We start from the raw sequence: 23,434 nt of genomic DNA, 5'->3' as shown, positions 1-23,434 counted from the left end.
GCATCAGCTCATGACTACACTCAATTTCCCGGTAAACAACCAAATGCCCAGTTCCTACAAGCTCGAGTCATAATGAAGTTAACGTCCCTACGTTCACCCAAAGGGTCACCTACTCAACAGTAAGCGTGACCACATGAAGCCAGGAAAGGAGAGCCTGGGAGGAAGCCGAAGCCTGGGCAGGATTCCGGCTCCCCTGCCTGGGGACCAGCCCGTCTAGGGCCACCCCACCCTCCTGACTCAGGGCCTGTGCGGAAACAGAGCCATGCCTGGATTCCACGGTGTGAATGGACCACCGGAACTAAATGTGCTTGAACTCCGGGGCACCTGGATGGCTCCGTCAGTTAAGCATCTGACTTTGGCTCAGGTCATGATCTCACAGTTCACGAGTTTGAGCCCCGCACCGGGCTCTGTGCTGACAGCTCGGAGCCTGGAGCCTGCTTCGGATTCTGTGTCTCCCTCTCTCTCTGCTCCTCTGCTGATCGCTCTCTCTCTCTCTCCTTCCCTCTCTCTCTCTCTCTCTCTCTCTCTCAAGAATAAATAAATGTTAACAAAAATTTAAATGTACTTGAACTCCAATGGAGGAGAAAGCGCAACAGAGCATCTCAGAGGTCAGATTCTAGTATCAGAAAAACATGCCTGGATTCCTGGTGCCACTACCTACTAGCTATGGCTTGAGGCAAGTGACTGAGTCACTCTGTGCCTCAGTTTCTCCACCTGTTGAGTGGGAGACCTGACAGCAGCTGCTTCAGAAGGATGCTGTGGAGACCACATAAGATCGGAAAAGGGCCTTGCTGGGGCACCTGGCTGGCTCAGTCAGTGGAGTGTGCACCTCTTGATCTTGGGGTTGTGGGTTCGAGCCCCACAATGGGTGTAGAGATCACTTGCAAAACAAAGGTCCTTGCGTAGCGGTTCCCATAAGAATCACTCAAAAATGTGACAGCAGTTCTTGAGAAAGTTGCCTACATATACCTCTTCCTCTCCTAGGCTCTTTTCTCCCTGGGCACTGGTCAGCTAGGCAGCTGGGGGATTGAGTGACTGCGGTCGTTGAAAGACAACTTACAGAGTAGTTTGTGGTGGTTTTAACACATGACCCCAAAGTTATATGGCACTCTTCCCATAAGAGGTGGGGGCCTGTGGCTGCTCCCCAGGACTCTGGGCCAGCCTGGCACCATTCTGACCAGTGGGGAACAGCCAGAGCCAGGTCAGAAAAAGACAGGCAACTTCCCCCTGGTGCTCTTGGACCCTTGCCCAGGGAAAACCAAGGGCCGTGGAAACCAAGTACCATGACCCCCATGCTGAAGAGGCCATCTGTGGGCGCCCCACTTGCAGCCCACATACAGATGGAAAGATGGAGAGCTCTTGGTCAAGCTTTCAGGTGACCGCAACCCCAGCCAATGTCTGACTGCAACCACATGACAGATGCCACGCCCCAGATGCCCAGTCGTTTCTAAATTGGTGAGCCACAAAATGGGGAACGCAACTAAGTGATTACTGCTTTAAATCACTAAGTTTTGTGGCAGCCGTAACAAGACCACAGCTGAATGGAGCACATTCAGCTCCATTTGTAAAATCACTTCTCTTCACAGACTTATGAGTGAGCCAAAGAGAATTTTATGCCAAAGAAATATTAGGAAATCATGGGGCACCTGGGTGGCCCAGTCGGTTAAGCGTCCAACTCTTGGCTTCGGCTCAGGTCATGATCTCACAGTTGGTGAGTTCGAGCCCCACACGAGGATCCTGCTTAGGATTCTCTCTCTCTCCCTCTCTGCCCCCTTCCCTCACTCATGTTGTCTCTGTCTCTCTCAAAATAAATAAATAAACTTACAAAATTTTTATATATTACAAAATCAATTACCCCAAAACTCAATGGCTTAAGAAAACGGTAACGATTTCATTACATCCAAGGATTCTGTGGATCAGGAGTGTGAGCAGGGCTCAGCTGGGTGATTCCTCCATTCCATGTGGTCTTGATGGAGGCCGCTCAGTGGTATTCAGGGGGCAGATGGGCAGGTCTATTTGGGAGGAAGTAGTCAGGAAAGCTGGGGTCAGGGGAGGGAGGACAAGCCACCACCAGGTGCTCTGTGTTCCAGGTGTCTGCCCGGGCTTGGGGACAATGCTCTTGCACCTGTGTGCACACACACACTCGCACACACACACACGCACACACACACACACACACACACACACCCCTCCGGCAGAGTTTGAGGGTCCACAGCTGTATGTGTTTGGGGTGGCGCCTGAAGAGAGAGAGCAGGTGGGAACCTTTTTCGATTCTGTGAGGCTGATGACATCGTCTGTTGCTGGTTCGCCCCCCCCCCCCATGTTTTGGGGGAGGGGTCAGCTGGGCCTCGGCGGTCACACGGCATCAGTTAGAGATTGCGTGCGATGGTATCTGCCCATCTGTCCTTGTGCTCCCTGGAACTCGGCCTGGTATTTGGCCAAGTGTTGGTCAATGCTCCAAAGCAATGGCTGGTTTGTCTGACCACGGCAGGCAAGGCGGGATGGCAACACGGGGCAGAAGCCAAGGCTTGAGAGCCCGGCATACCCTGTCATGAACTGCGTGACCTTGGGCAAGTTACTAACACATCTGAGGCTCAGCCCCTTCATCTGTAAAATGAGGTTAATCACAGTACCTACCAGGCCTGGAGAGAGCGAGCAGGGGACAATGGCTAAAAGGTTCTGGGCTGGGGGGAGACCGTGTCTGTCCTGCACACCGAGACCCTGACCTGCCATCGGTGCACAAGATCTCTGACGACTCAATTAAGATCAGACACAGCCTGAGCCCCCAGCCTTCTGAGATGGGTTCTGTGACAGGTGCTCACCGCCCGTAGCTCTCAGACACCCCGTGCTCTGCACCCATCAGATCGTAGATGGGCTCTCAGGATGGGTAGCCCCCGGTGAAAGATTGTTATGAGCTGACTTCTCTAGAAGCAGACGCTGAGCTGGAGTTCAAGGTGCAAGATGTTGATCAGGGATCAACACCCACGGAAGGAGGTGGGAAGAGACGGGATTGAGCAGAAGGAGGCTCAACGGCGATGCGAGGCTGACGATCCTCCGCCAGCGGGCCAGGCAGGCAGGGAGCTCTGGAGCAGCTGCGCCTATCAGAGCGCCCGGCAGCCTGACGCCCTCTATCCCCCGCGTCTCAGGCACTGGCTGCAGTGGCCTGGGGTGACACGGCTCTGGCCAGAGCTGCTCTCTGCAGCACAGGTGAGCACAGGCAGACCCTGGAGGAGCTGCCAGCTGGCAATTATGTGCGGACCACATTCGCTGCAAGCCCTTGAGGGGAAATTCAGTTGATGGGGAACCTCCACCCAACCAGAGGGACTTCTTACTTCGCCCCTGATACCACAATCGAGTGTAATAAGTAAGCACGTTAAGGGTGGAAGAGAGCTCATCGAGAGTCTAATGTTGGAGAGATACGTTTGCATATCTTTTGTGGGTTTTAATGATATAAAAGCAAAGAAAGACATGGAATGGGACATTGGCTCTTGGGGCACCTGTACCCGTAAAATAGACCTGATTAGAGAAACAGTCCCGGTCCCAGGAGGATGCAGGCTCAGACCTCACTCAACTGCAACGGGAGGGGCCGACGGGATGGGGGAGAAAGGATGGTATGGCAGAAGCACCGTTGCCTCTTGGTTGTGATGGCAACTGCACTCTACAGCCACGGTGCTTACTGATCATGCACAGTAAACAACTTGAATAAAGAGAGATTTCTCTTGAGCATCTAACATGCATAAGGTTGGGGCACCTGGGTGGCTCAGCCACTTGAGCATCTGACTCTTGATTTCAGCTCAGGTCATGATCTCTCATGGTTCATGGGATCAAGGCCTGCATCAGACTCTGTGCTGGGTTTGGAGTCTGCTTGGGTTTCTCTCCCTCTCCCTCTGCCCCTCTGTTGCTCGTGACCTCTCTAAATAAATAAATAAGGTGAGTGTGCTGGAGCCCCTTGACCAGAGTGTAGGAGAAGGAGGAGACGCTCCAATGGAGAGAGGTCAAGTCCAGTGTGGGACAGAAATCCTCAGGCACCGAGCCAGGGGAGGTGGGGGATACTTTTGCCCTTCCTTTGCCCTGGACCCCATGGGAAGCTCCAACTTAATGAGGCCAAATCAGAATTAGAGAACCAGGCACAGCATTCAAAGATTATAAACACAAAAGGGCCGTGTGGACACGTGTGACAGCTTTTCCTTTCTTGGAGCCAAAAGTCGATGATGTCCAAAGGTTTCAAGCTTCGTGACAGCCTTTACTGGGTATTTAAGCCCATCGTGGAGCCACTACCCATCACCACCACACTGCAGTGGTGATGGCCTCCAGAGAAGGGGGACCAGATCCAGGGAAGGAGCCCACTGGAGCTGGTTGCTTCCTTGAGCAGGACTATTTGTAACAACCGCTATGGGCAAATGGAAGACATTATAACCGCACACCTGTCTTGCAAAAGCCAACAGGCAGCAACCCAGGCCACTCACCAGGCCATGGGAAAGCACTGTGTCCAGTCCTGCTCAGCCCGCCCACCCTTGACCACTGGCTCCTCTCAGGCTGCCCGTAGACAACAGGACTGCATTACTGCCCTAAGGACATAACATCCCATTGCTCGAGGTTGCCAATCTTTACTTTTAAAAAGTTTCCTGATGGCTGAGTTCTGACACACGAAATACACATTTGAGAAACGACCAGTTTTACATTTTAACGAATTTATTACTTCAACATAGTGTATCTGCTACATACAAGGCATTATGTGCGGGGTGAGGGCATTGGGCACATACACCAGATCAGGAACACACATCAAGATGCTTGTTGCTGTTTGGCAACCTAACGAGGTCACCATATGCAACTGGTCCTGGGAACTATCTACACACCAGTCTTTAAGCCATACAAGGATACCTCATGTTTGTCAGCCAAGGGATATCACCTGATAGAGCCTTCCATACTATCTTTCGTGTTGGAGGCCACATGGCGCTTGGCTTTTCCACATTGCTAGAGTGTAAGCATCTTGAGGGAAAGCATGTTGTAACCCTGTTGGGTGAGTAGAGAGGGTCTGGCTCCTAGTATAGACACAAATGTTTGCTGAGTGACTTAGCATTCTGCAGGCCCGAAAGACAGCCCAAGACACCATATCTCCAGTCATCCAAGTCGACTACATCAAAACAACAACCCCACTTGGATGTACACGTTGTGATGTATGGACTTAAAATCAGTTTTCTAAAAAAAAAAATATGTTGGTAAAAAAGACAATCTCTCTTTTGGCAATGAAAACACATCACATTGTGTTCAGTTTCTTGGTTGTTCTCCTTTATAAAGTTCTAGTCAAACGTAATCATATATGATAACCCTCTTTTATCTTTATTTCAAAAGGTACTCACACCGCATATTCTCTCAAAATGTTGAGTGGCTTAAATCTGCTACCAACACCTAGATTAGTTTGAATGTAAAATGGTCCTATTTACGCAATCATTTAAAAATGAAAACAGTTTGCCACAAAACACACTTTCAGTCTTTGCCATATGATTCAATCGCAGCCTGTCTTTAATCCTCCTTTGGAGCTGTTAGGTCTGGGATGATGCAATAGTGACAGTCATGTCCTAAAGGAAACCCTTGGAACTAAGCATGACCACCATGCATCTGAGTGCGACCCAGGGTTTGACATTCTCATGGTGTCCCACATCCCCCTCCTTAAAAATCAGAGAGGGGAAAAGTATAGTCCCCGGCATTTTTTTCCAACTCATAGGCATTGGCCAAATGTACATTATGTCTCAACTCTCACTAAATCTCCATTACAGTGTCTCTTAGGTAAATCTGAGCCAGCGTAGACCCAGCAAGCACATCATGGCTCACCCCTTTCTCCCTCCATCTCTCCGCACTTCCTCAGCTCCACCAGGGCCCCCGTGACACATATCAGAAGCACAGTATCAGAAGCGCGCTGAATGGCAAAGCCAAACTAGGTCGTGTTCTTTCCACCTAACTGCGCAATGTTATTTAGGTTTGGCCCATACTTGTTGCTTATTCTCCTGGGTTCCTTCAAAGCCGCCTGGGTCTCCTGGAAATGGTAGCCGAGCAATGGCTCTGTCCATACAGTGGCCTTGGGGACATCACCCTCCCCCCTACTGTAAGTGGTGTTTCTTGCATTGGGGCCCACGTCGTTGGGCTGGTCCCAGACCAATGCTTGTTTACCTCCAGCCTCCTGCACACAGGGTAGGTTAGAAAGGTCTTTGTGTCACTGCCCATGTTCTGCTCCCTTCATTTCTCACTGACGCACACTTGAGACATGGACAGGGAGGGGGAAGATGAGGTGGCAGAGTCCAGGCTTCGGTGCCACCTTTGGAAGCCATGGTCTTGGGACTGAGACCACAGTAATTCATAGAACACCGAGAAAATCAGATGCTTCCTCTAGAGCAAGTAGCAATGCCAGGGTGATTCGTGGGCTGCTCGAATAGCCCCCTCTTGGAAATCCCACTGGGCTAACTGGGACAAGCCTGGGAAATAAGTTTGACCAGAGGAGAGAGGAAGACCAGGCAGCCAAGATGGCTTTAAAGTATTTTGGAGATTTTATTTCCTTATCCCACCCTTATTCCTCACCTTCTAATGTGGCTTTTGGATCTTCAGTTGGACACATTTGAAATACAGAGACAGTGAAGAAAGTGACAAGTATGGGTATTTTTGTAATGATCATTAAAAAAACACTTTTCTAATATACAAATTTTTTTTAATTTTTACCTTTTTTTGACAGAGAGCACAAACAGGAAAGAGAGGGAGACACAGAATCCAAAGCAGGCTCCAAGCTCCGAGCTGCCAGCACAGAGCCCTATGAAGGGCTCAAACCCACAAACTGTGAGATCGTGACCTGAGCCGAAATCGGATGCTCAACCGACTGAGCCACCCAGGGGCCCCTATAAAATGTTTTCAAATGTGCTAGCCAAATAGTTAAAAGAAACAAAGCAAAAGTGAATTCTGTTACTTTTTTCCAGCCTAATCTCTAAATCGAAAGCTTTTGAACATGTGAGCGCTATCCATTAAGAAAAGGAGCGGCGTGGACGCAGGTCTCCTTCCAGCCGCCTGAGAAACAAGAGGGTCCGTAAAACCAACCCGTTTTATGGGAAGTGGAAAAGTGGACCATCACAAAAGCTACCTGGCAGACTGAGCCCACAACAGAGCCAGGGCGCTCGGGTTCTCAGAGTCCCCGCACAGGCTGACCGCCCCTGTGACACAAGTGGACACGCGGAGTCCTTGTGCAGACTCTGTGGAGCCACAGAACCCCCCGGAAGGACCCAGAAATGGACACGGAGCACCCAGAGAATAGGGATGATGTTTGGATATGGCTACTAGTCCAGGGGCTTGCTGGCTAGTCAAGCAGGTAGTTCAAAAGAGGCTCAGGGTCCCTCCCTGGCCCAGAACAGATTAAGGAGACCAGAGGAGACAATCTGAGGTTGTTTGAAAAGATTCTGATCAAGAATCTAGAAGACCTGGCATGGGCACCAGGCCCCAAAGTCACGGTAGAAATTCCCCCCCAAAATGGAAGTTTTCAGGAAACCTTGTGCTTTTGTGGACTCCTGGTGGCAGCGGCCAGTGGGTCCGTGTCTCCTTTTGGAAGGGGTGGCTTCAGAACCGAAGCCACAGCCATCCACAGTATACTGGGTAAATTGAACACCTTTTCGTTGCATTAATGCTCAGACGAGGGACGAAGCCAGGGTGGTCTAAAGAGCTGTCTGTTGGTCCTTCTCTGAAAATTGTACACATTGCAGCCAAGAGCCAGTCCATGGTCTCACGGGACGACCAGTCCATGTGGAAAACTCTGACTTGGAAATTCTAACTAAAGTAATTGTCTAAATTCATCCCTTTCTGGGCTTTTTCTCCCCCCCCCCCCCACACACTTCCTTTTTCTTTTTCTTCATTGGTTTCCCTCTGGTCCCATCAGTGGAGAAGCTGTACTTGTATTTCTCATTACTTCCGAGAGGGCCACCCACGTCGGAGCCAAGACCCCTCAGTAGGAGAGCGCTCCCGAGGTCGTCTCCAGCAGCATGGACGACAGCTTCACGCTTCCCTCTCTCCTCATGAACGAGACCCACTGCGCCTGGCTGATGCAACCCAAGTTCTTCAGGGTCTTCATAAGATCCCGGCGGAATCTCTCGCCCACAAAAACATAGAGCACGGGGTTCAGGCAACTGTGGAAGAAGGCGATGGTTTGAGTGACCTGGAAGCAGATGTCAATATTGGTGGAAATGGCACAGCTGGAAATGAACGTGGCGTAGGCATCGATGGTCTGCACCAACAGAATGCAGTTGTAGGGGAACTGAGATAGGAAGAAGACAGTAAGGACGGTGACGGTCACCTTCAGGGCCTTGTGCTTGGATGACTTCTTGGCTTGTAACAGAGTGTGGATGATGATGGTATAGCAGCAGGCCATGACCACGAAAGGAAGGAAAAAGCCCAGGACGACCTTCAAGGTTAAGACCACCGACTTCACTTTGGTGCTCTCGTCACTAGGGTAAACCATGGTGCAGATGGTAATGCCAGATTCCTTCTTGAGTTGACTATACAGGATTTCAGGGATGCAGAGCATGGCCGCCAGCACCCAGACAGCAAAGCAGACCATTTTGCTGTACACGAGCCTTTTCTGCCTCCAGGTCTGCGCTTTCATGGCCTGAGCGATGGCAATGTACCTGTCCACGCTGATGCACATGATCAGCAGCACGCAGCTGTAGAAGTTCATCTTGTACATGCTGTTGACCACTTTGCACAGGAAGGTGTGGAATCTCCACTGGTCCGCAGTGGCAATGGCCCAGAAAGGAAGCGTGACGAGAAAGAGGAGGTCAGCAATTGCCAAATTCAGGAGGAACATGTCGGTCATGGTCTTCACTCTCGTGCAGTACCAGTAGACAAGGACGACCAGACTGTTGCCCAAGGCGCCCGCGATGAACACGAGCCAGTACAAGGGCGGGAGGAAGTAGCTCGCAAACTGCCGGACATTGTTTTTCTTACAGTAAAGTTCAGGGAGGTTTAGGTAGTCATCCAGAGGAGACGTGGGATGGTAGCTGTAATCGTCAGACATGTTAGAGACAAGACCCTGCAAGGAGACACCAGACACCATCAGGTCAAGGACGATCCTTCGGAGGATCTCAGAACGGCAGGGGCCCGGACCCTGTGACCCTCCCAGCCCCCAAAATCTGCGACGAGACAGAGAAATGCATGCAGGGCAAGCAGAAATTTCTGAGGGCATCTGCCCACATCACAACAGATTTATACAGTCCATGACTATCTCTCGCACGCCCATTCCGTGTCCGGTACCGCGTGCATGCCAAAAACACAGTAGTGGGTAAGTCAGATGTGGTTCCAGCTCTCGTGGAACCCACCTGCTGGTGGAGGGCACACATGAACAGTTACAGGACACATGACAAGTGATCGGATGTGGTAGGACCCCCTTGGGACCAATGATGGGCACAAACCTGTATTGAACTCTGAATGATTCTGATTTCTCCTCTCTATTCCATTTTTTTTTTTAAGTTTTTAAAACATTTTTTTAATGTTTATTTATATTTGAGAGAGGGAGAGACAGAGTGTGAGCTGGGGAGGGGCAGAGAGAGAAAGGGAGACACAGAATCCAAAGCAGGTTCCAGGCTCCGAGCTGTCTGCACAGAGCCCGACGCGGGGCTCGAACTCACAAGCCGTGAGATCATGACCTGAGCCGAAGTCGGACATTCAACTGACTGAGCCACCCAGGCGCCCCTAAGTTTTTTTAATATTTATTTATTTTTAAGAGAGACAGAGTGTGAGCGGGGAGGGGCAGAGAGAGAGGGAGACCCAGAATCCAAAGCAGGTTCCAGGCTCCAAGCTGTCCGCACAGATCCCGACGCGGGGCTCGAACTCACAAGCTGTGAGATCATGACCTGAGCCTAAGTCGGACGCTTAACTGACTGAGCCACCCAGGCAGCCCTCTCCTCTCTATTCCATTCTTCCATAAAGGTCCTCAGAGACTCCTAAACTTTTCTGGGTCCAGATTCTTCTGAGCCTTCTGCAAACTATGTATCCTCTGCTCCTGAAACAGCAACACACACACACACACACACACACACTCACATGCACACACTCATTCATACCCTTTCACATACATGCACAAGCACTGGGACAGGTTACATAGCTTTCAGGATCCCTTATTCAAACTTTGTTAAGAATTCTAAGGGGCGCCTGGGTGGCTCAGTCAGTTAAGCATCCGGCTTCGGCTCAGGTCATGATCTCACGGTTCGTGGGTTCGAGCCCTGCATCGGGCTCTGTGCTGACAGCTCAGAGCCTGGAGCCCGCTTCAGATTCTGTGTCTCCCTCTCTCTTTGCCCCTCCCCTGCTCATACTCTGTCTCTCTCCCTCTCAAAAATAAATAAACATTAAAAAAAAATTTTTTAATAAAAAAAATAAAGATTTCCCTCCAGCTTCAGCCATTACCCAGAAACCCAGTGTCTTGGGAGGACAGAATCCCTGGGAGACACATATTTTGGTGAGGATGCCGGGAGATTTCTCCCAAAGCCAAACCTGGCAGCCTGGCATCGTCGTGGCCCCCCAGGGAGGTTGTCCCCTGAGAGGTGGGGCTTGAGTAGACTTGGAGCAAAAAGAACTTTTAGGGTGGGAAGGAAGAATATGAAGAACACAGAAACCCCAAGATGGGGATGAGTGTAGCTTTAATGGGTCGGCACGGTGACATTTTGGGGAAAAGTCATCTGCTCATGCAGATGAGCAGGTGTTAACTGTGAATCCACACAATGAGTAAGCGTGAAACTGCTTTTGTAGAGGTTCTTTTTTTTTTTTCTTTTCTCTTCTTTTCTTTTTTTTTTTCTTCCCTTCCCTTCCCTTTCCTCTTTTTCCTTCCTTCCTTCCTTCCTTCCTTCCTTCCTTCCTTCCTTCTCTTATTTCTTTTTTACGTTTTTTGGGGGTGATCAAATACTTTTAATAGACTGTCACATGCACCTGAGCCCCAAGCTATAAGTCCAGGAGGGAAACAGCGTCCCCATCCACAGATACAGCCCCAGGGGGTGGCGGGGGGAGGGGGGGGACCTCAGCATTTCCAGTGCCCCAGGAGACCCAGCCTTCTCCACTGCCCAGTAAGCGGGCACGACCACCACTCCCCAGCGCTGACCCCCAGAATGTGTCCCGCTTGAAGCCCAAGGCGTGTGTTCTCCGGTTGGCTGAGGGTGGAGGGCCCGGTGGTCCAGCATAGAACTATATTTAGTTAGGGACTCCCCCCACCCCCCGCAGGCGTATTTTAAAAGTGGTTTGACTCACACACACAAAAAACCTAGATTTGTATACGTGTCGTCAAGGCCACATTTGTTGTGAAGACCAAGGTAGGCCTACATCATCCGTACAAGATGAAAGGTTTGGCTGCCTTTATGAGGAAGAGTCCACCTCCCAGGCTAGGGGAGTCCTGGGAAAACGTGTCCCCCCACCATGCTGGGACTCACGCTTCTACCTCTGCACATGCGCGATGGGTATATATCCTTTGGATGTAAGATAGAGTATCCTTCGAAAACTTCCCAGCAGACGTAAACGGCACTATTTACCAATGTATTTTATTCGCCATAGCTGGGGTGCCTAGTGCATGCCAGACCCAGTGCTGAGGCCGTGACGTGCGTGTGTGACATAATCCTCACATTTCCAGGGCAGGAAGACCTCTCTCAGATGAGGGCTCAGGCTTCCATGAGGACTCTGAGATAATGAATTCCTTCCTTCCAGCTCGCCTGCTCTCTGAGCGGTCCTAGAGACACTGTTCTTGCTGGAGAAGCTACCAGGGCAGGCTGCTCTCAGAGCCTTGCACAGCAGGAAGAGATCCCAGGAGAGAATCGGTGGGATGACAGGCTAATCTGCATGTTTCCAGTCTATTTCCCATCCAGGATTCCATGCCAGAACCTTCTAGTTTGGGCAATGCCTAGAACAACTTCCCACATTCTCCCGGGTACCCTTCCCAAAGTCTACATCAAGGTGGTGTCTAAGGAGCCCACGTGGGGTCCACTCTCTCCCCTGAGAGCAGGGCCTCCAGGGGCTTCTTCATAGACATCTGTGTCCTACTCACTAAGACCTACCCAAGACGTTAGGCCTTTAAATACAAAGGAGATGTGAAGAAAGGCTTTCGTATCTCTTGAAGAATAGGGAAGTGTCTCTTTTTCCCTCATGAACCATATCAGGGCCCCTTTTTAATTGGGAAGCTCGGCCAAGCTTGTAGCCCAATTACAGTCACCGGACAAGACCCCTTAGGCCAGCTCTGCACAGTAGAAACATACAGAAACCCCAGGCTAAGCTTGGTTAAAGAAGCAAAAAGAGGGGCACCTGGGTGGCTCGGTCAGTTAAGCGCCCAACTTCGGCTCAGGTCATGATCTCACGGTTCATGAGTTCAAGCCCCACATCGGGGCTGTGCTCACAGCTCAGAGCCTGGAGCCTGCTTCTGATTCTGGGTCTCCCTCTCGCTCTGCCCCTCCCCTGCTTGCACTCTGTCTCTCAACAATAAATAAATGTTAAAAAAAAAAAAAAGAAGAAGAGGCAGTGGGGCCAAGCATCAAGGGCTAAGCATCTTCTGGGGCAGGAAGAAGGCCTCCGGATTTTCAGGAGCCTCCTGCATTGACTCAGGTTATCTCCGGAAGGCTGGAAGGCTTTTATCAGCCCCAGGCCCGTCGCCTGTACCTCTAGGCAGAGAACAGGGCCAAGGGCAAAGCCCGTGTCCTGCGAGGCCACATCCCTTATTTCTTCTCAGCACCAAAGTGGGCACCTGCGTGGGGGAAGGGGTGCGGGAGGGAAGATGGAGGGAGGGAGGGAGGGATGTGAGCTGGTCAGGAGGAGCGGGAGTGGCCGGCCTCCGTCTCTAGGGCGCCCTGTCCCCACACTTGAGGAAGTTAAGACTTCCAAACGGTAAGACTGGATCTCAGCGCCTTTGACAGTTGTCTACAGGGAGCACCCCGGGGATGCTGTGGGCACTGAGAGCATTCTGCGGGTCTCCTCCTCCAACTGGCCATGACCCTGACCCCTCCCCCACCCTCCCAGCCTCGGTTCCCTCATCCGCAAACATGGCTCTGCCTTCACTGTGAGGTCGAAGGAAGGCGGCATCCTGGGTGCTGACCGGCGCACAGCCCTTCCTCGGAACAGTGGCCACTGGGATGTCATGGGCTGTTTGCCAATAGCCATTAAGAGCCCCATCTTTTCCCCACTTAGGTGCTGCTGGGCACCTCTTGACCATAAGAGGTCATCATCGGGGTGTATTTTTCTTCCTCTCTGGGCCTGCCTTGCAGGGTCTAGATAGCTTCCGAGATCCCAGACGACAAAACCGAATCGGGCTGAGACACAGCCCCGACTCGGCTGCCCCAACCTAGCTGTTTCCACCGCATCCGGGATGAAAGGCAAATTCTAACTACAGGAGAAACGAAGGGTCTGATTCTGGTCAGAAAGGTAGACTTACCTCGTTTACTTCAGCAGATCCAAGTTAACCGTCTCTTTTTCTGTTAGGTATATGCAACAATACACATGCAATACTAAACATCATTAGTGTGGCATCGCCGACTTGTCTAAGGTCAACAATTGCGACCACCAAGCTCCGTGGACCTTGGAACTCATAGACCAGTGTACCTTGAAGGGCAGTCTGTTAGCCCCACTAAGAAGGCTTGATTTCAACCACCGGCTTGTAAAACCCAGACTTTCTCTTTGAGAAAAGCAAAATTAAACCAGTTAGATATTTCTGTGAGGCGTTTATGAGGACGGCAAAAGACGGAGCAATTTGATGTGATTCTGTCCTTGATTACATTTGGCTACAAAATCCCAAATGACTCTCTGGATGATGGCTTTACCCAGTAATTTCGTTAGCCTCTTTGTCTCGTTTAGAGAAATATAGGCTCTCATGTGGTTTTTGAAAAGCCTCTGTCCTGTTGTGTAAGAGACAGAACTGATGTGCTCACCACGGGTTTATTCAAGACAAATAATGAGGGCACCTGGGTGGCTCAGTCGGTTAAGCGTCCGACTCTTGATCTTGGCTCAGGTCATGATCTCACGGTTTGTGAGTTCAAGCCCCGTGTCGACAGCGAGGAGCCCGCCTGGGATTCTATCTCTCCCTCTCCCTCTCTCTCTCTCTCTCTCTCTCTCTGCCCCTTCCCTACTCATGCTCTCTCTCAAAAATAAATAAATAAACATTTAAAAAACCCCACAAATTCAGGGTTGTCCCATATCCTCCTTTGTCTTAGTTTCAGAACAGACACATCCAATCATAAAAACTCTGACCTGTGAATGAGATCTAAAATGGTGTGTTCCTCTCACTTCACCACAAACCCTGAGGCTCTTCTGGTTTTTCATGTTTGTAAAGCCCTCTGTGCTGGTGTTGGCCGCCCATATGGGGCACTGCTCGGCAGAGACCTTACCCCTGGGAACCCACACAGAGAAATCTCTCCTCCACAGCAGGTTCCTTCCCACACTGCCCCCCCCCCAAAAAAAAACAGGCAAGATGACAGTGCATTTCCACAAAAAAAAAAGGGTGGGGGGAAACTATTCCATGCTCATTGATTACAAGAACAAATATTGTTAAAATGTCGATACTACCCAAAGCAATCTACACATTCAGTGCAATCCCTATCCAAATAACACCAACATTCTTCACAGAGCTGGAACAAATAAGCCTACAATTTGTATGGAGCCAGAAAAGCCCCCGAAGAGCCAAAGCAATCTTGAAAAAGAAAACCAAAGCAGGAGGCATCACAATCCCGGACTTCAAGCTATGCTACAAAGTTGCAATCATCAAGACAGTATGGTATTGGCACAAAAACAGACACTCAGATCCATGGAACAGAATAGGGAACCCAGACATGGACCCACAAACGTATGGCCAACTCATCTCTGACAAAGCAGGGAAGAGTAGCCAATGGAATCAAGACAGTCTCTTCAGCAAGTGGTGCTGGGAAAACTGGACGGAGACATGCAGAAGAATGAACCTGGACCGCTTTCTGACAGTGCATTTCGAGGAGCCTGAGGAACATGGCGATACTCACTGTGAGCTCTGTGGGCACCATGATGGGTCAGATGCAAGCTTGCTTCTAGGAAGAGAAGGCAAAAATCAAAAAGAGGTCTGTCTTACAAATGAACAGTAATAAACGCCTAACGATGGCGACTGGAGGTTATATCTGTTTGTCCTCGTGCAAAAAATATAAAAATCCCAGGCGAGAGTTACAGTCCATGTTACATCGACACCAAGCCAAATATTCTAGATTCCAAAATGATCTTGGTTGTCAACACAGAAACGAGAGAAACCTCTCCCCTAAGAGCCCTTTTGGGGACTTCATGTTTTCCCAGCGTTCTTTTTACCTGAGTTCATTTGCTCTCGACTCCACTTCTCAGTCAGGGTCTGTTTTGCTAAATGCCCCCCCCCCCCCGCTTATTTTACCAACCAGGGGGCTCCTGAAGATCACAGGACAGAGGTTGGCTTGAGACCTCTCTGGGCCCCAGCACCTACCTACATGCTTCATTTGTAAGCCCAGGATGGGAAAAGGGGCCCTATTTCCTGGAAGTCCCAGATTTGGTTTAGCAAAAAAAAAAGGTAGTTCCCTAATGCGAAGGGCCTCCAAGCTGACTTCCATAAATCTCGGCTGTTGTGCGTATGTGTTTTGAATCTCTGTAAACCCACCCCTGTATGACTAAGGGAACAATAGCTTGCTTCACTCGAAGACGTGTCTCCGCCTGAGCCGGGCATTTCTTTTTATATTTTTAGCAAGGAAAAGTTCCCAAGAAACACGTCTAGCACCACACCCCAAGTTTTCAGAATAAAACAATTCTCCTTCATAGATTCAACCCTCACCTGTTGGTTTCCTTTCTACATCACAACATCGTGACTCATCCTCCTTTTCTGAGAGTGTGGTGGTTTTCAGCACCTAACGGTGGTACAACCACTTTGGAAAACCGTTTGTCAGTTTCTTAAAAAGTTAAACATAAGGGCGCCTGGGTGGCTCAGTCGGTTAAGCATCCGACTTCAGCTCATGTCATGAGGTCAGAGTTCGTGAGTTCAAGCCCCATGTCAGGCTCTGTGCTGACAGCTCAGAGCTTGGAGCCTGCTTGGGATTCCGTGTCTCCCTCTCTCTCTGCCCCTCCCTTGCTTGTGTTCTCTCTCTCTCTCAAAAATAAGTAAATAAACATTAAAAAAAAAAAAAAAGGTTATACATACACCCAGCACGTGACCTAACCATCCCCCTGCGATGTCCTTCCCTAAGAAAAAGGCAAGCATTGTCCACACAAAGACTGATGCAGGAATGTTCATAGCTGCTCTATTGCAATAGCAATTACTGGAAATAACCCAAATACTGGATACCCTATCCATTATCAGGAAGGGATACGTGGACCGTGGGCATAGCCACACAATGGAATCAGAATGAACAACTGATACTCACAGTCGTACGAATGAATCTCAAAATAATTATGCTACATAAAGAAGCCAGACCAAAGCACGCATACAGCGTGATTCCACTTACATAAAATTCTAGAAAATGCAAACGAATCTAGCGTGAGAGAACACAGACCAGTGATTTCCTGGTGAGAGAGGGAGAAGAGGCGGGGGAGGGTGTGAGGTGAGCAAGGGCACAAAGGCTCACAAGGAAGCCTTTGAGGGTGACACATATACTCATGATACTCATTACGTGAAAGTTTCACAGGTATACGTATGTCAGAGCTTGTAGTCTGCACTATAAATGTAGTCTTTTGTAGTTGGACCTCAGTAAAATGATTCAAGTAAAGAAAAGAAAGTGAGTGAGAGCTAATGGAAATTTTCTGGCTTACTTCCCTCCTCAGAGTCCTATCTGGCCTTTAGCAGGTGGGGAGGAAGGCAGCCAGAACCTCTTCCTTGAAACCTTCTTGCCAGCTGCTTCTTGAAAATGCCTTGGAGTGCCTTGTGCCATTCTCACGGAACTGAGGGCTCAAGACGAACTCGGGTTTTCAAGCTTAGATTAGAGAGATAGACAGATAGATAGATGATAGACACATAGATGATAGATAGATAGATAATAGACAGACAGATAAATGATTGATAGATGATAGATGAGATAGATAGATAGATAGATAGATAGATAGATAGATAATAGATAGATAATAGACATATTATAGACAGATACATAGATTGGTTGATTGATAGATTGATAGATGGCAGATACATAGATAGATGATAGATAGATAGATAGATAGATAGATAATAGGTGGATAGATAGATAATAGATTAGAGATAGATAAATAAATAGACTGATAAATTGATAGATGATAGACACATAGATGATTGATAGATAGATAATAGACAGATTGATGATTGATAGATAGATGATAGATGAGATAGATAGATGATAGATGAGATAGATAGATAGATAGATAGATAGATAATAGATAGATAATAGATTGTAGACAGATAGATTGATAGATTTATAGATGACAGATACGTAGATGATAGGTAAATAGATAGATAATAGGTGGAGAGATAGATAATAGACAGACAGATTAGAGATAGATAAATAGACTGATAGATTGATAGATGATAGATGATAGATGAGATAGATATACAGATAGATAATAGATAATAGACATATTATAGACAGATACATAGATTGATTGGTTGATTGGTAGATTGATAGATGACAGATAGATAGATAATAGGTGGATAGATAGATAATAGATTAGAGATAAATAAATAGATTGATAGATGATAGATGATAGAGACAGATAATTTATGTGTATATGCACATGTATTTGTGTTTCACACACATTTCCTGGCACTGTCCCCCGAGGGCCCCAAAACAATGACCCAGCAGACAAGCACCGAGTGCCCTGATCTTGGTCTCTAAATACCTTCTTCCACCAAAAGGAAGCAGGACTCTGGAGAAATGTCTGATTCCACAGCTAGGGCAATTGCAAGATGCACCCGGAACGGATTTTTTGCATCAGGAAGCAAGCAGGTGTTCAAAGGACCATGAGGACCCGTCAAAAGGACATAGCTGCCAACCTGATGGGGCTCCCGCCAGCCAAATCAGAGGCAACTTGGGCACCAAATTAAATAACGATGGCCATCCTCGTAGCACATCCAGCTACGTGAGGATCCAGGATTCCTACTAATGAAAATAAATGAAAACATGAACAAAGAGGTGAAAACCCTCTTCTTGCAGTGCCGACTGATACATATATAAAGGAATCCTGGGATTAGAAACTCGCCAAAGGCTGCTGAAATTAGCGGGTGGATGTTTGATGAGGAAAGGGTGTTTACCTCCTCTCAGAGGGCGACTCCCCAAATTACATCCGATCCCATTGACTTTACCATCCTCTTTTTTTTCCTCCCTGAATCATGCTCTGAACCAATAAATCATTTTTTTGAAATGCCCAGTTCAATTTGGATCTTCCTCACTCAGCTCGTTTAATTTTATTACAGCTTGGGGAACAGAGAGATTGGTTTTCGAGACATTAATTAGCCAGAAAATACCACATCTATTTCTAGTAGCTGCATAAAAAGACTTGAGTATTCGGGAGCCTGGGGGGCTCGGTCGGTTGAGCACCCAACTTCGGCTCAGGTCATGATCTCACTGTTCATGGGTTTGAGCCCTGCGTCCGGGCTCTGTGCTGACAGCTCAGAGCCTGGAGCCTGCTTCAGATTCTGTGTCTCCCTCTTTCTCCGCCCCTCCCCTGCTCATACTCTGTCTCTCGGTCTCTCAAAAATGAATAAACGTTAAAAAAGAAATTTAAATAAAGACTTGAATATTCACCGGATAACATCAACGAAAACAAGCTCCCAAGGAAAGAAGCCACATAAAGAAGAGAGAGTGGCTTTGGTTATGGTTCGTTATAGCTAGTTAGTTTTAGGTTGAATATAAAGACTGATGATGATGATATTGGTAAGGGTTTGGGGAAGAGACCTCCACATTGCTGTGGGGAGTATAAATTGCGTGTCCCCGGGCTCTCCAGCCTTCAAGGGCCAGCAAAAAAAAAAAAAAGTCACCTCCTTAATGAAGCCCTCCTGGGTTTCCCCAATGCTGGAGACAGGATGGTTGATATTTGCACCTCTCCTGCCCTCTTGCCCTGTGCAACCTTCTCGGAGTATTAAGCTACATCTGTCAAATTTACAAAGCACAACAGCCCTGACTCAGCACTTCATCTGCTGGGAACATGTTCTATTGCTGTTTTCACAAAAGAGCCTAAATAAAGATACGTATATGGAGATGTATGTGGCAATTTTTTTGCAGAACAAAAAAAAACCAGAAACAACCTAAATACCCAACAATTGGCAATATTCGGATACAGCTTTCAATAAAACACAAGGAGCCCGGGGGCGCCTGGGGGGCTCGGTCAGTTAAACGTCGGACTCTCGACCTCAGCTCAGGTCATGATCTCTCGGCTCGTGAGTTCGAGCCCCACCTCGAGCTCTGTGCTGACAGTGCGGAGCCTCCTTGGGATTTTCTCTCTCTCCCTCTCTCTCTCTGCTTCTCCCCTACTCACTCACTCTCTCTCAAACTAAATAAGTGAACATTAAAAAAAAAAAACCTACAGAAGTCACCCATAAATGGAACAAAATAGACCTCACGCTGATATAAGGAGATCACCAAGAGTATTAGGTAGAAAGGCAAGGTAGAAGACCGTGTTGCACGGTCTTTAAGAAAAAAAAAATGTAAAAGTTACACACTTCACTGCTCATCAGTACTGAAACATTTTCTGCAAGGAGCTTGAACAATTGTGACCCGTGGAAAGTGAGACTTTCGTTTTTTTCCCTTTAGGTTATGTAAACTATTTAAATATGTTCCTTTGTGCATGAAATTTTATTTTAAGAACTATCATAAAAATAACTTGTCAACCTTTTTTTTTTTTTTAAGAAGCCCCAGTTCTCTTCCCTTCCGTACACCTGTTTGCAGATCTCATCCCCAGGAGGTACCCACAGCTGCCCCAGTGAAGGGACTGGAAGGCAGTCAGGACTAGTAATCAAATTCTCGGCAGCTTCGGTTTGCAACTTTGAGAGCCTCCAGCAGCTTTCCGCGAAGGTTTCTTTTTCTGCTATGATAAATGTGTTTCTGGCTCACGGAGACACTGCTAATAGGGGCCCCTGGGTGGCTCACTCGGTCAAGCGTCCAACTTCAGCTCAGGTCATGATCTCGTAGTTCGTGGGTTCAAACCCCGCGTCGGGCTCTGCACTGACAGCTCGGAGCCTGGAGCCTGCCTCACATTCTGTGTCTCCCTCTCTCTCTGCCCCTCCCCGGCTTGTGCTCTGTCTCTCTCTCTCTCTCTCTCTCTCTCAAGAATAAATGGATGTTAAAAAAAATTTTTTTTAAAAGAAAGATGCTGCTGATGGCTCTCCACGTATCCCCTCTCTCCTCCATCAGAACACTTTCCAAAGATTTCATTGCACCAGTTGCGAAGTCTCCAAGCTGGCTTTCATTTTCTCTTCGGCCCTGAGAAGGAGGCAAACACCCACACACAACAAAGCATACTGAAAGCAGGCCCCTCTCCGTCCGGTCTGCTGGGAGTGCTCTCTGGCCTCTGGCTCAGTGCGGCCCCAGTCTCTCCCCGGTGGTGCTCCCGGTGGCCCCATTACGGTTCTGCAACCGCTGGGATCTGCGAAGCCTGCCCCTGTGCTGTAGCATAATGGGCTGAGGTGGGGGGAGCACGATGGACCCCGGTTTGGAAGCCCCCGTCTGTCCCTTGGTCCAGCCCTTTCTGCCTGGGAGACCTTGGCAAGAAGTGACATGCCTGGTTTCCTCAGCTGTAAAATGGAGGTGAGAGCCCAGCCTCCTGCAGGGCCCCGTGGCAAAGGCCAAGTGCAATGCTCTTTGTGGAATGCAGAGAGCTCTGTGGGAAGGAGAGGGAACATGCTTCATCCCCCCCCCCCACCCCGGCTCACCCCTGCAATGTGTCTTGACACCTGAAACGCCTGCTGGCTTGAACTCTGTATGAGACATGATCCAAGTCGACCAGAAGCTCACATTCAAGGATAATGAGCTCGTCATCGCTGCAAAATACCAGCAAGGCTAAATGCTACGAGTCGCTTTGGGAATTAGGAGGCAGAAGTCATGACTCCAGTGCAACTCGGGAGGGCTTCCCTGAGGAGGTGACATTTCTGCTGACCCCTTGAAGGCTGGAGAGCATGGAGACATGCAATGAGGGGAGGGAACCCTGCTCGAGGACAGGGAGACATATCAACAAAGGCATGAAGGCCAGAAAACAGGAAGCGTGTACAGGAACCTTGGTGGGGGTGGGGGGGAAGGGAGGGCTGCTAATTCATTTTTAAAAAAAAAAAAGGACCTATGAGATAAGTTAGGCTGACATCCATTACTGCCCCGGCCATGCGTTTTTCTCCCTGCCGTCCTTAGGTAATCACCACGAAGGAGGGGCACCTCGCTGGCTCCGTGGGTTGAGCCTCCGACTCTGGTTCGGGTCATGATCTCACAGTTCGTGAGTTTGAGCCCCGCATCGGGCTCACTGCTGTCAGCCTGTCAGCGCAGAGCCCGCTTTGGATCCTCTGTCTCTCTCTCTCTCTCTCTCTCTGCCCCTCCCCTGCTCGCTCGCTCTCCGTAAGTGAATAAATAAAACAAAACCATCGCGGAGTGTCTGCGGCTGCAACATTTTCCCATCCCTGCTCCCTGTAGCCAGTGAATTGGATACAGATACTGACGGGAGTCAGGAATTCAGGTCTCACTTCCACGTTTGTCCGACTCGCTACACTGAGATTGAATCATCTATTTGTTAGTAGCTCTGCCCGCCACCCCACCCCGCCCCCCACCCCCGGCACGAAAGTGGGGTCTCTGAGCCGTCTCTCCGGCCGGCTGCTCGCCAAGCCTGGGTCGGGCACCCGTCTCCCTGCCCCCCAGTAGACGCTGCACCAAGCAGCCTGTGAGTGGGGAGTCCTTGAACTTGGCCGGGAGGGGTGGGAGGGGGCGGGGGGGGGGCGGGGGAGGGGGTGGAGGAAGCCTTCAGAGCAGATAGACGGATATGGAGAAAAGAGGCGTCAAGCTCCAGGGGCTGAAACGGCAGATGCACTTGGGCCTGTTCAGCAGGGGGGAGGAGGAGACGGGCCCTGGGGGGCTGGTGGTTGCCCCGCGTTTCCAGCTCTGGGCTCCTCAGTGGCCCTTCCGGCCCGGCAGCTACGGCAGGTGCAGAGCAATAGCGAACAGAGAACTGGAGAGGGTTGGGGTGTTTGGAAGGACACAGCCGTAGTCACGGATGCGTCACTGAAAACGAAGCAGCTTTGCTTTTCTTCCGATTATAAAGGAGATTTTGCGCGTTTCGTAATGTACCAGAAAAACCAAAAAAAAACAAAACAAAAACCCAAAGCAAATGTATACGGGGAAGAAAATAAACACCGCTCAAACACCCCTTGCTTGGGTCAGCCTCTGTTCACTTTCTTTGCACTTTTCCCCACACATGCACCCTTAGTGGGAAGGGAATCGGACCACACAACCCATTTTCTATCTTGCCTTCTCATTACCCCTCTTTCTGGTCCACGTTTCACGCCAGTGACCGCGGGGCTGTCATCGGACTGGATGGCTGTGGGGTGTTCTGTTGTCTGGCGATGCCACACTTCACTTAACTAGTCACCGCTTAGAGCGGAGTTTGCTTGTTTCCGATTTTTCCCTGCTACGGAGAAGGCTGCCCCAAACATCCGTCCCGCGGGGCTGCCTCTCGGACCCGAGGACCTCCTGGGGGCTTGGCTTTCCCAGTCCTGACCCCCTTCTTGTCACCTGTCCCGAGCGCCTGCTTCTCCCTCCTGTAAGTCACAAATCACAGAACTCACTGCCTCGAACCTTTACTTCACACGTGTGGGTGGGAGGGAGTCTTCTGACTCATCCCTGGAAACCTGGGCAGGCCACTACCGGACTCGCCTTTGCCTTCCTGGAAGCTTCTAGCAAAGTGCCTGGGGCTCACGACCACTGAACAAATGAGTGAGAGCCTGGGTTTTAGAAGCCATCGAGGAAACACAAGAGTGGGGGGCACAGGAGACACCGAGAAGGGTGATACTCACTGTGGAGGGCAGCGGGAGATGCTCCGGGAGAAGGTGGGTCCCACCAGCTCCGTCGGGGGGCAAGGGCTGGCCTGCTCTCTGCCTGGGATGAGGGGCAAGGCTTCTACGAGTGTTGTGCAGGCAATATCAGTAAAAACACCAGAGAGGAAGTCAGGCCACCCCTACCTGCGTTGTCACTGGTGGGGTGGCCCGGGAGGGTGGGGAGCAGGGAGTCACCAGCTGCAACCTCAGCAATCAGCAGAATCGATGATTTGCAACCAGAAGTGAAAAGCCAAGACGTGCTGGGCTAAGGGAAACCATCTTCTCTGAAGACACACACGCAGACCGATGGTCTACATAGAGGTCTTTTCCTAGACAGCACAGCCACTCCAGGGAAAAGGGGAAAGGAGGGCTGTGGAAAAACAAGCCTTGCCAGGCTACCGGTGTGGGTGTACAAGGTTTCCTCGGGCGGTGTTGCCTGGACAG

The 23,434-nt window shown here is 49.6% G+C and overlaps 1 protein-coding gene across 3 annotated transcripts; it reads right to left on the bottom strand.

The window, feature by feature from the left end:
- Positions 1–7,838: 7,838 nt before the first annotated feature.
- On the bottom strand, positions 7,839–23,116 carry CCR9 (C-C motif chemokine receptor 9). Of its 3 annotated transcripts, none has more exons than XM_045492622.1 (4): positions 22,966–23,115; positions 17,824–18,080; positions 14,997–15,041; positions 7,839–9,058 (listed from the first exon to the last, which is right to left on the bottom strand). In XM_045492622.1, exons 3-4 carry the CDS (start codon positions 15,015–15,017, stop codon positions 7,976–7,978), a joined length of 1,104 nt encoding a protein of 367 aa, XP_045348578.1. In that variant the 5' UTR covers positions 15,018–15,041; positions 17,824–18,080; positions 22,966–23,115; the 3' UTR covers positions 7,839–7,975. The 3 variants fall into 3 exon arrangements, with proteins under 3 accessions (XP_045348578.1, XP_045348577.1, XP_045348579.1); XM_045492621.1 differs by having other exon boundaries at positions 17,824–18,083; positions 22,970–23,115; XM_045492623.1 differs by lacking the exon at positions 17,824–18,080 and having other exon boundaries at positions 22,970–23,116.
- Positions 23,117–23,434: the final 318 nt, after the last annotated feature.

Source organism: Leopardus geoffroyi, chromosome A2 (genome assembly GCF_018350155.1).
Source record: "Leopardus geoffroyi isolate Oge1 chromosome A2, O.geoffroyi_Oge1_pat1.0, whole genome shotgun sequence".
NCBI lineage: Eukaryota > Metazoa > Chordata > Mammalia > Carnivora > Felidae > Leopardus > Leopardus geoffroyi.
The sequence above is the reverse complement of the archived record's forward strand: the minus strand, read 5'-3'. Positions and strand labels throughout refer to the sequence as shown.

What these genes read in the sequence shown, in the direction of transcription:
- CCR9 (XM_045492623.1), bottom strand. Translation starts at nt 15,017, where the DNA reads ATGGTGCCCACAGAGCTCACA. An exon ending in TGGTGCCCACAGAGCTCACA is followed by an intron (nt 9,059 to 14,996) that starts GTGAGTATCGCC and finishes GTCTCCTTGCAG; the next exon opens with GGTCTTGTCTCTAACATGTC.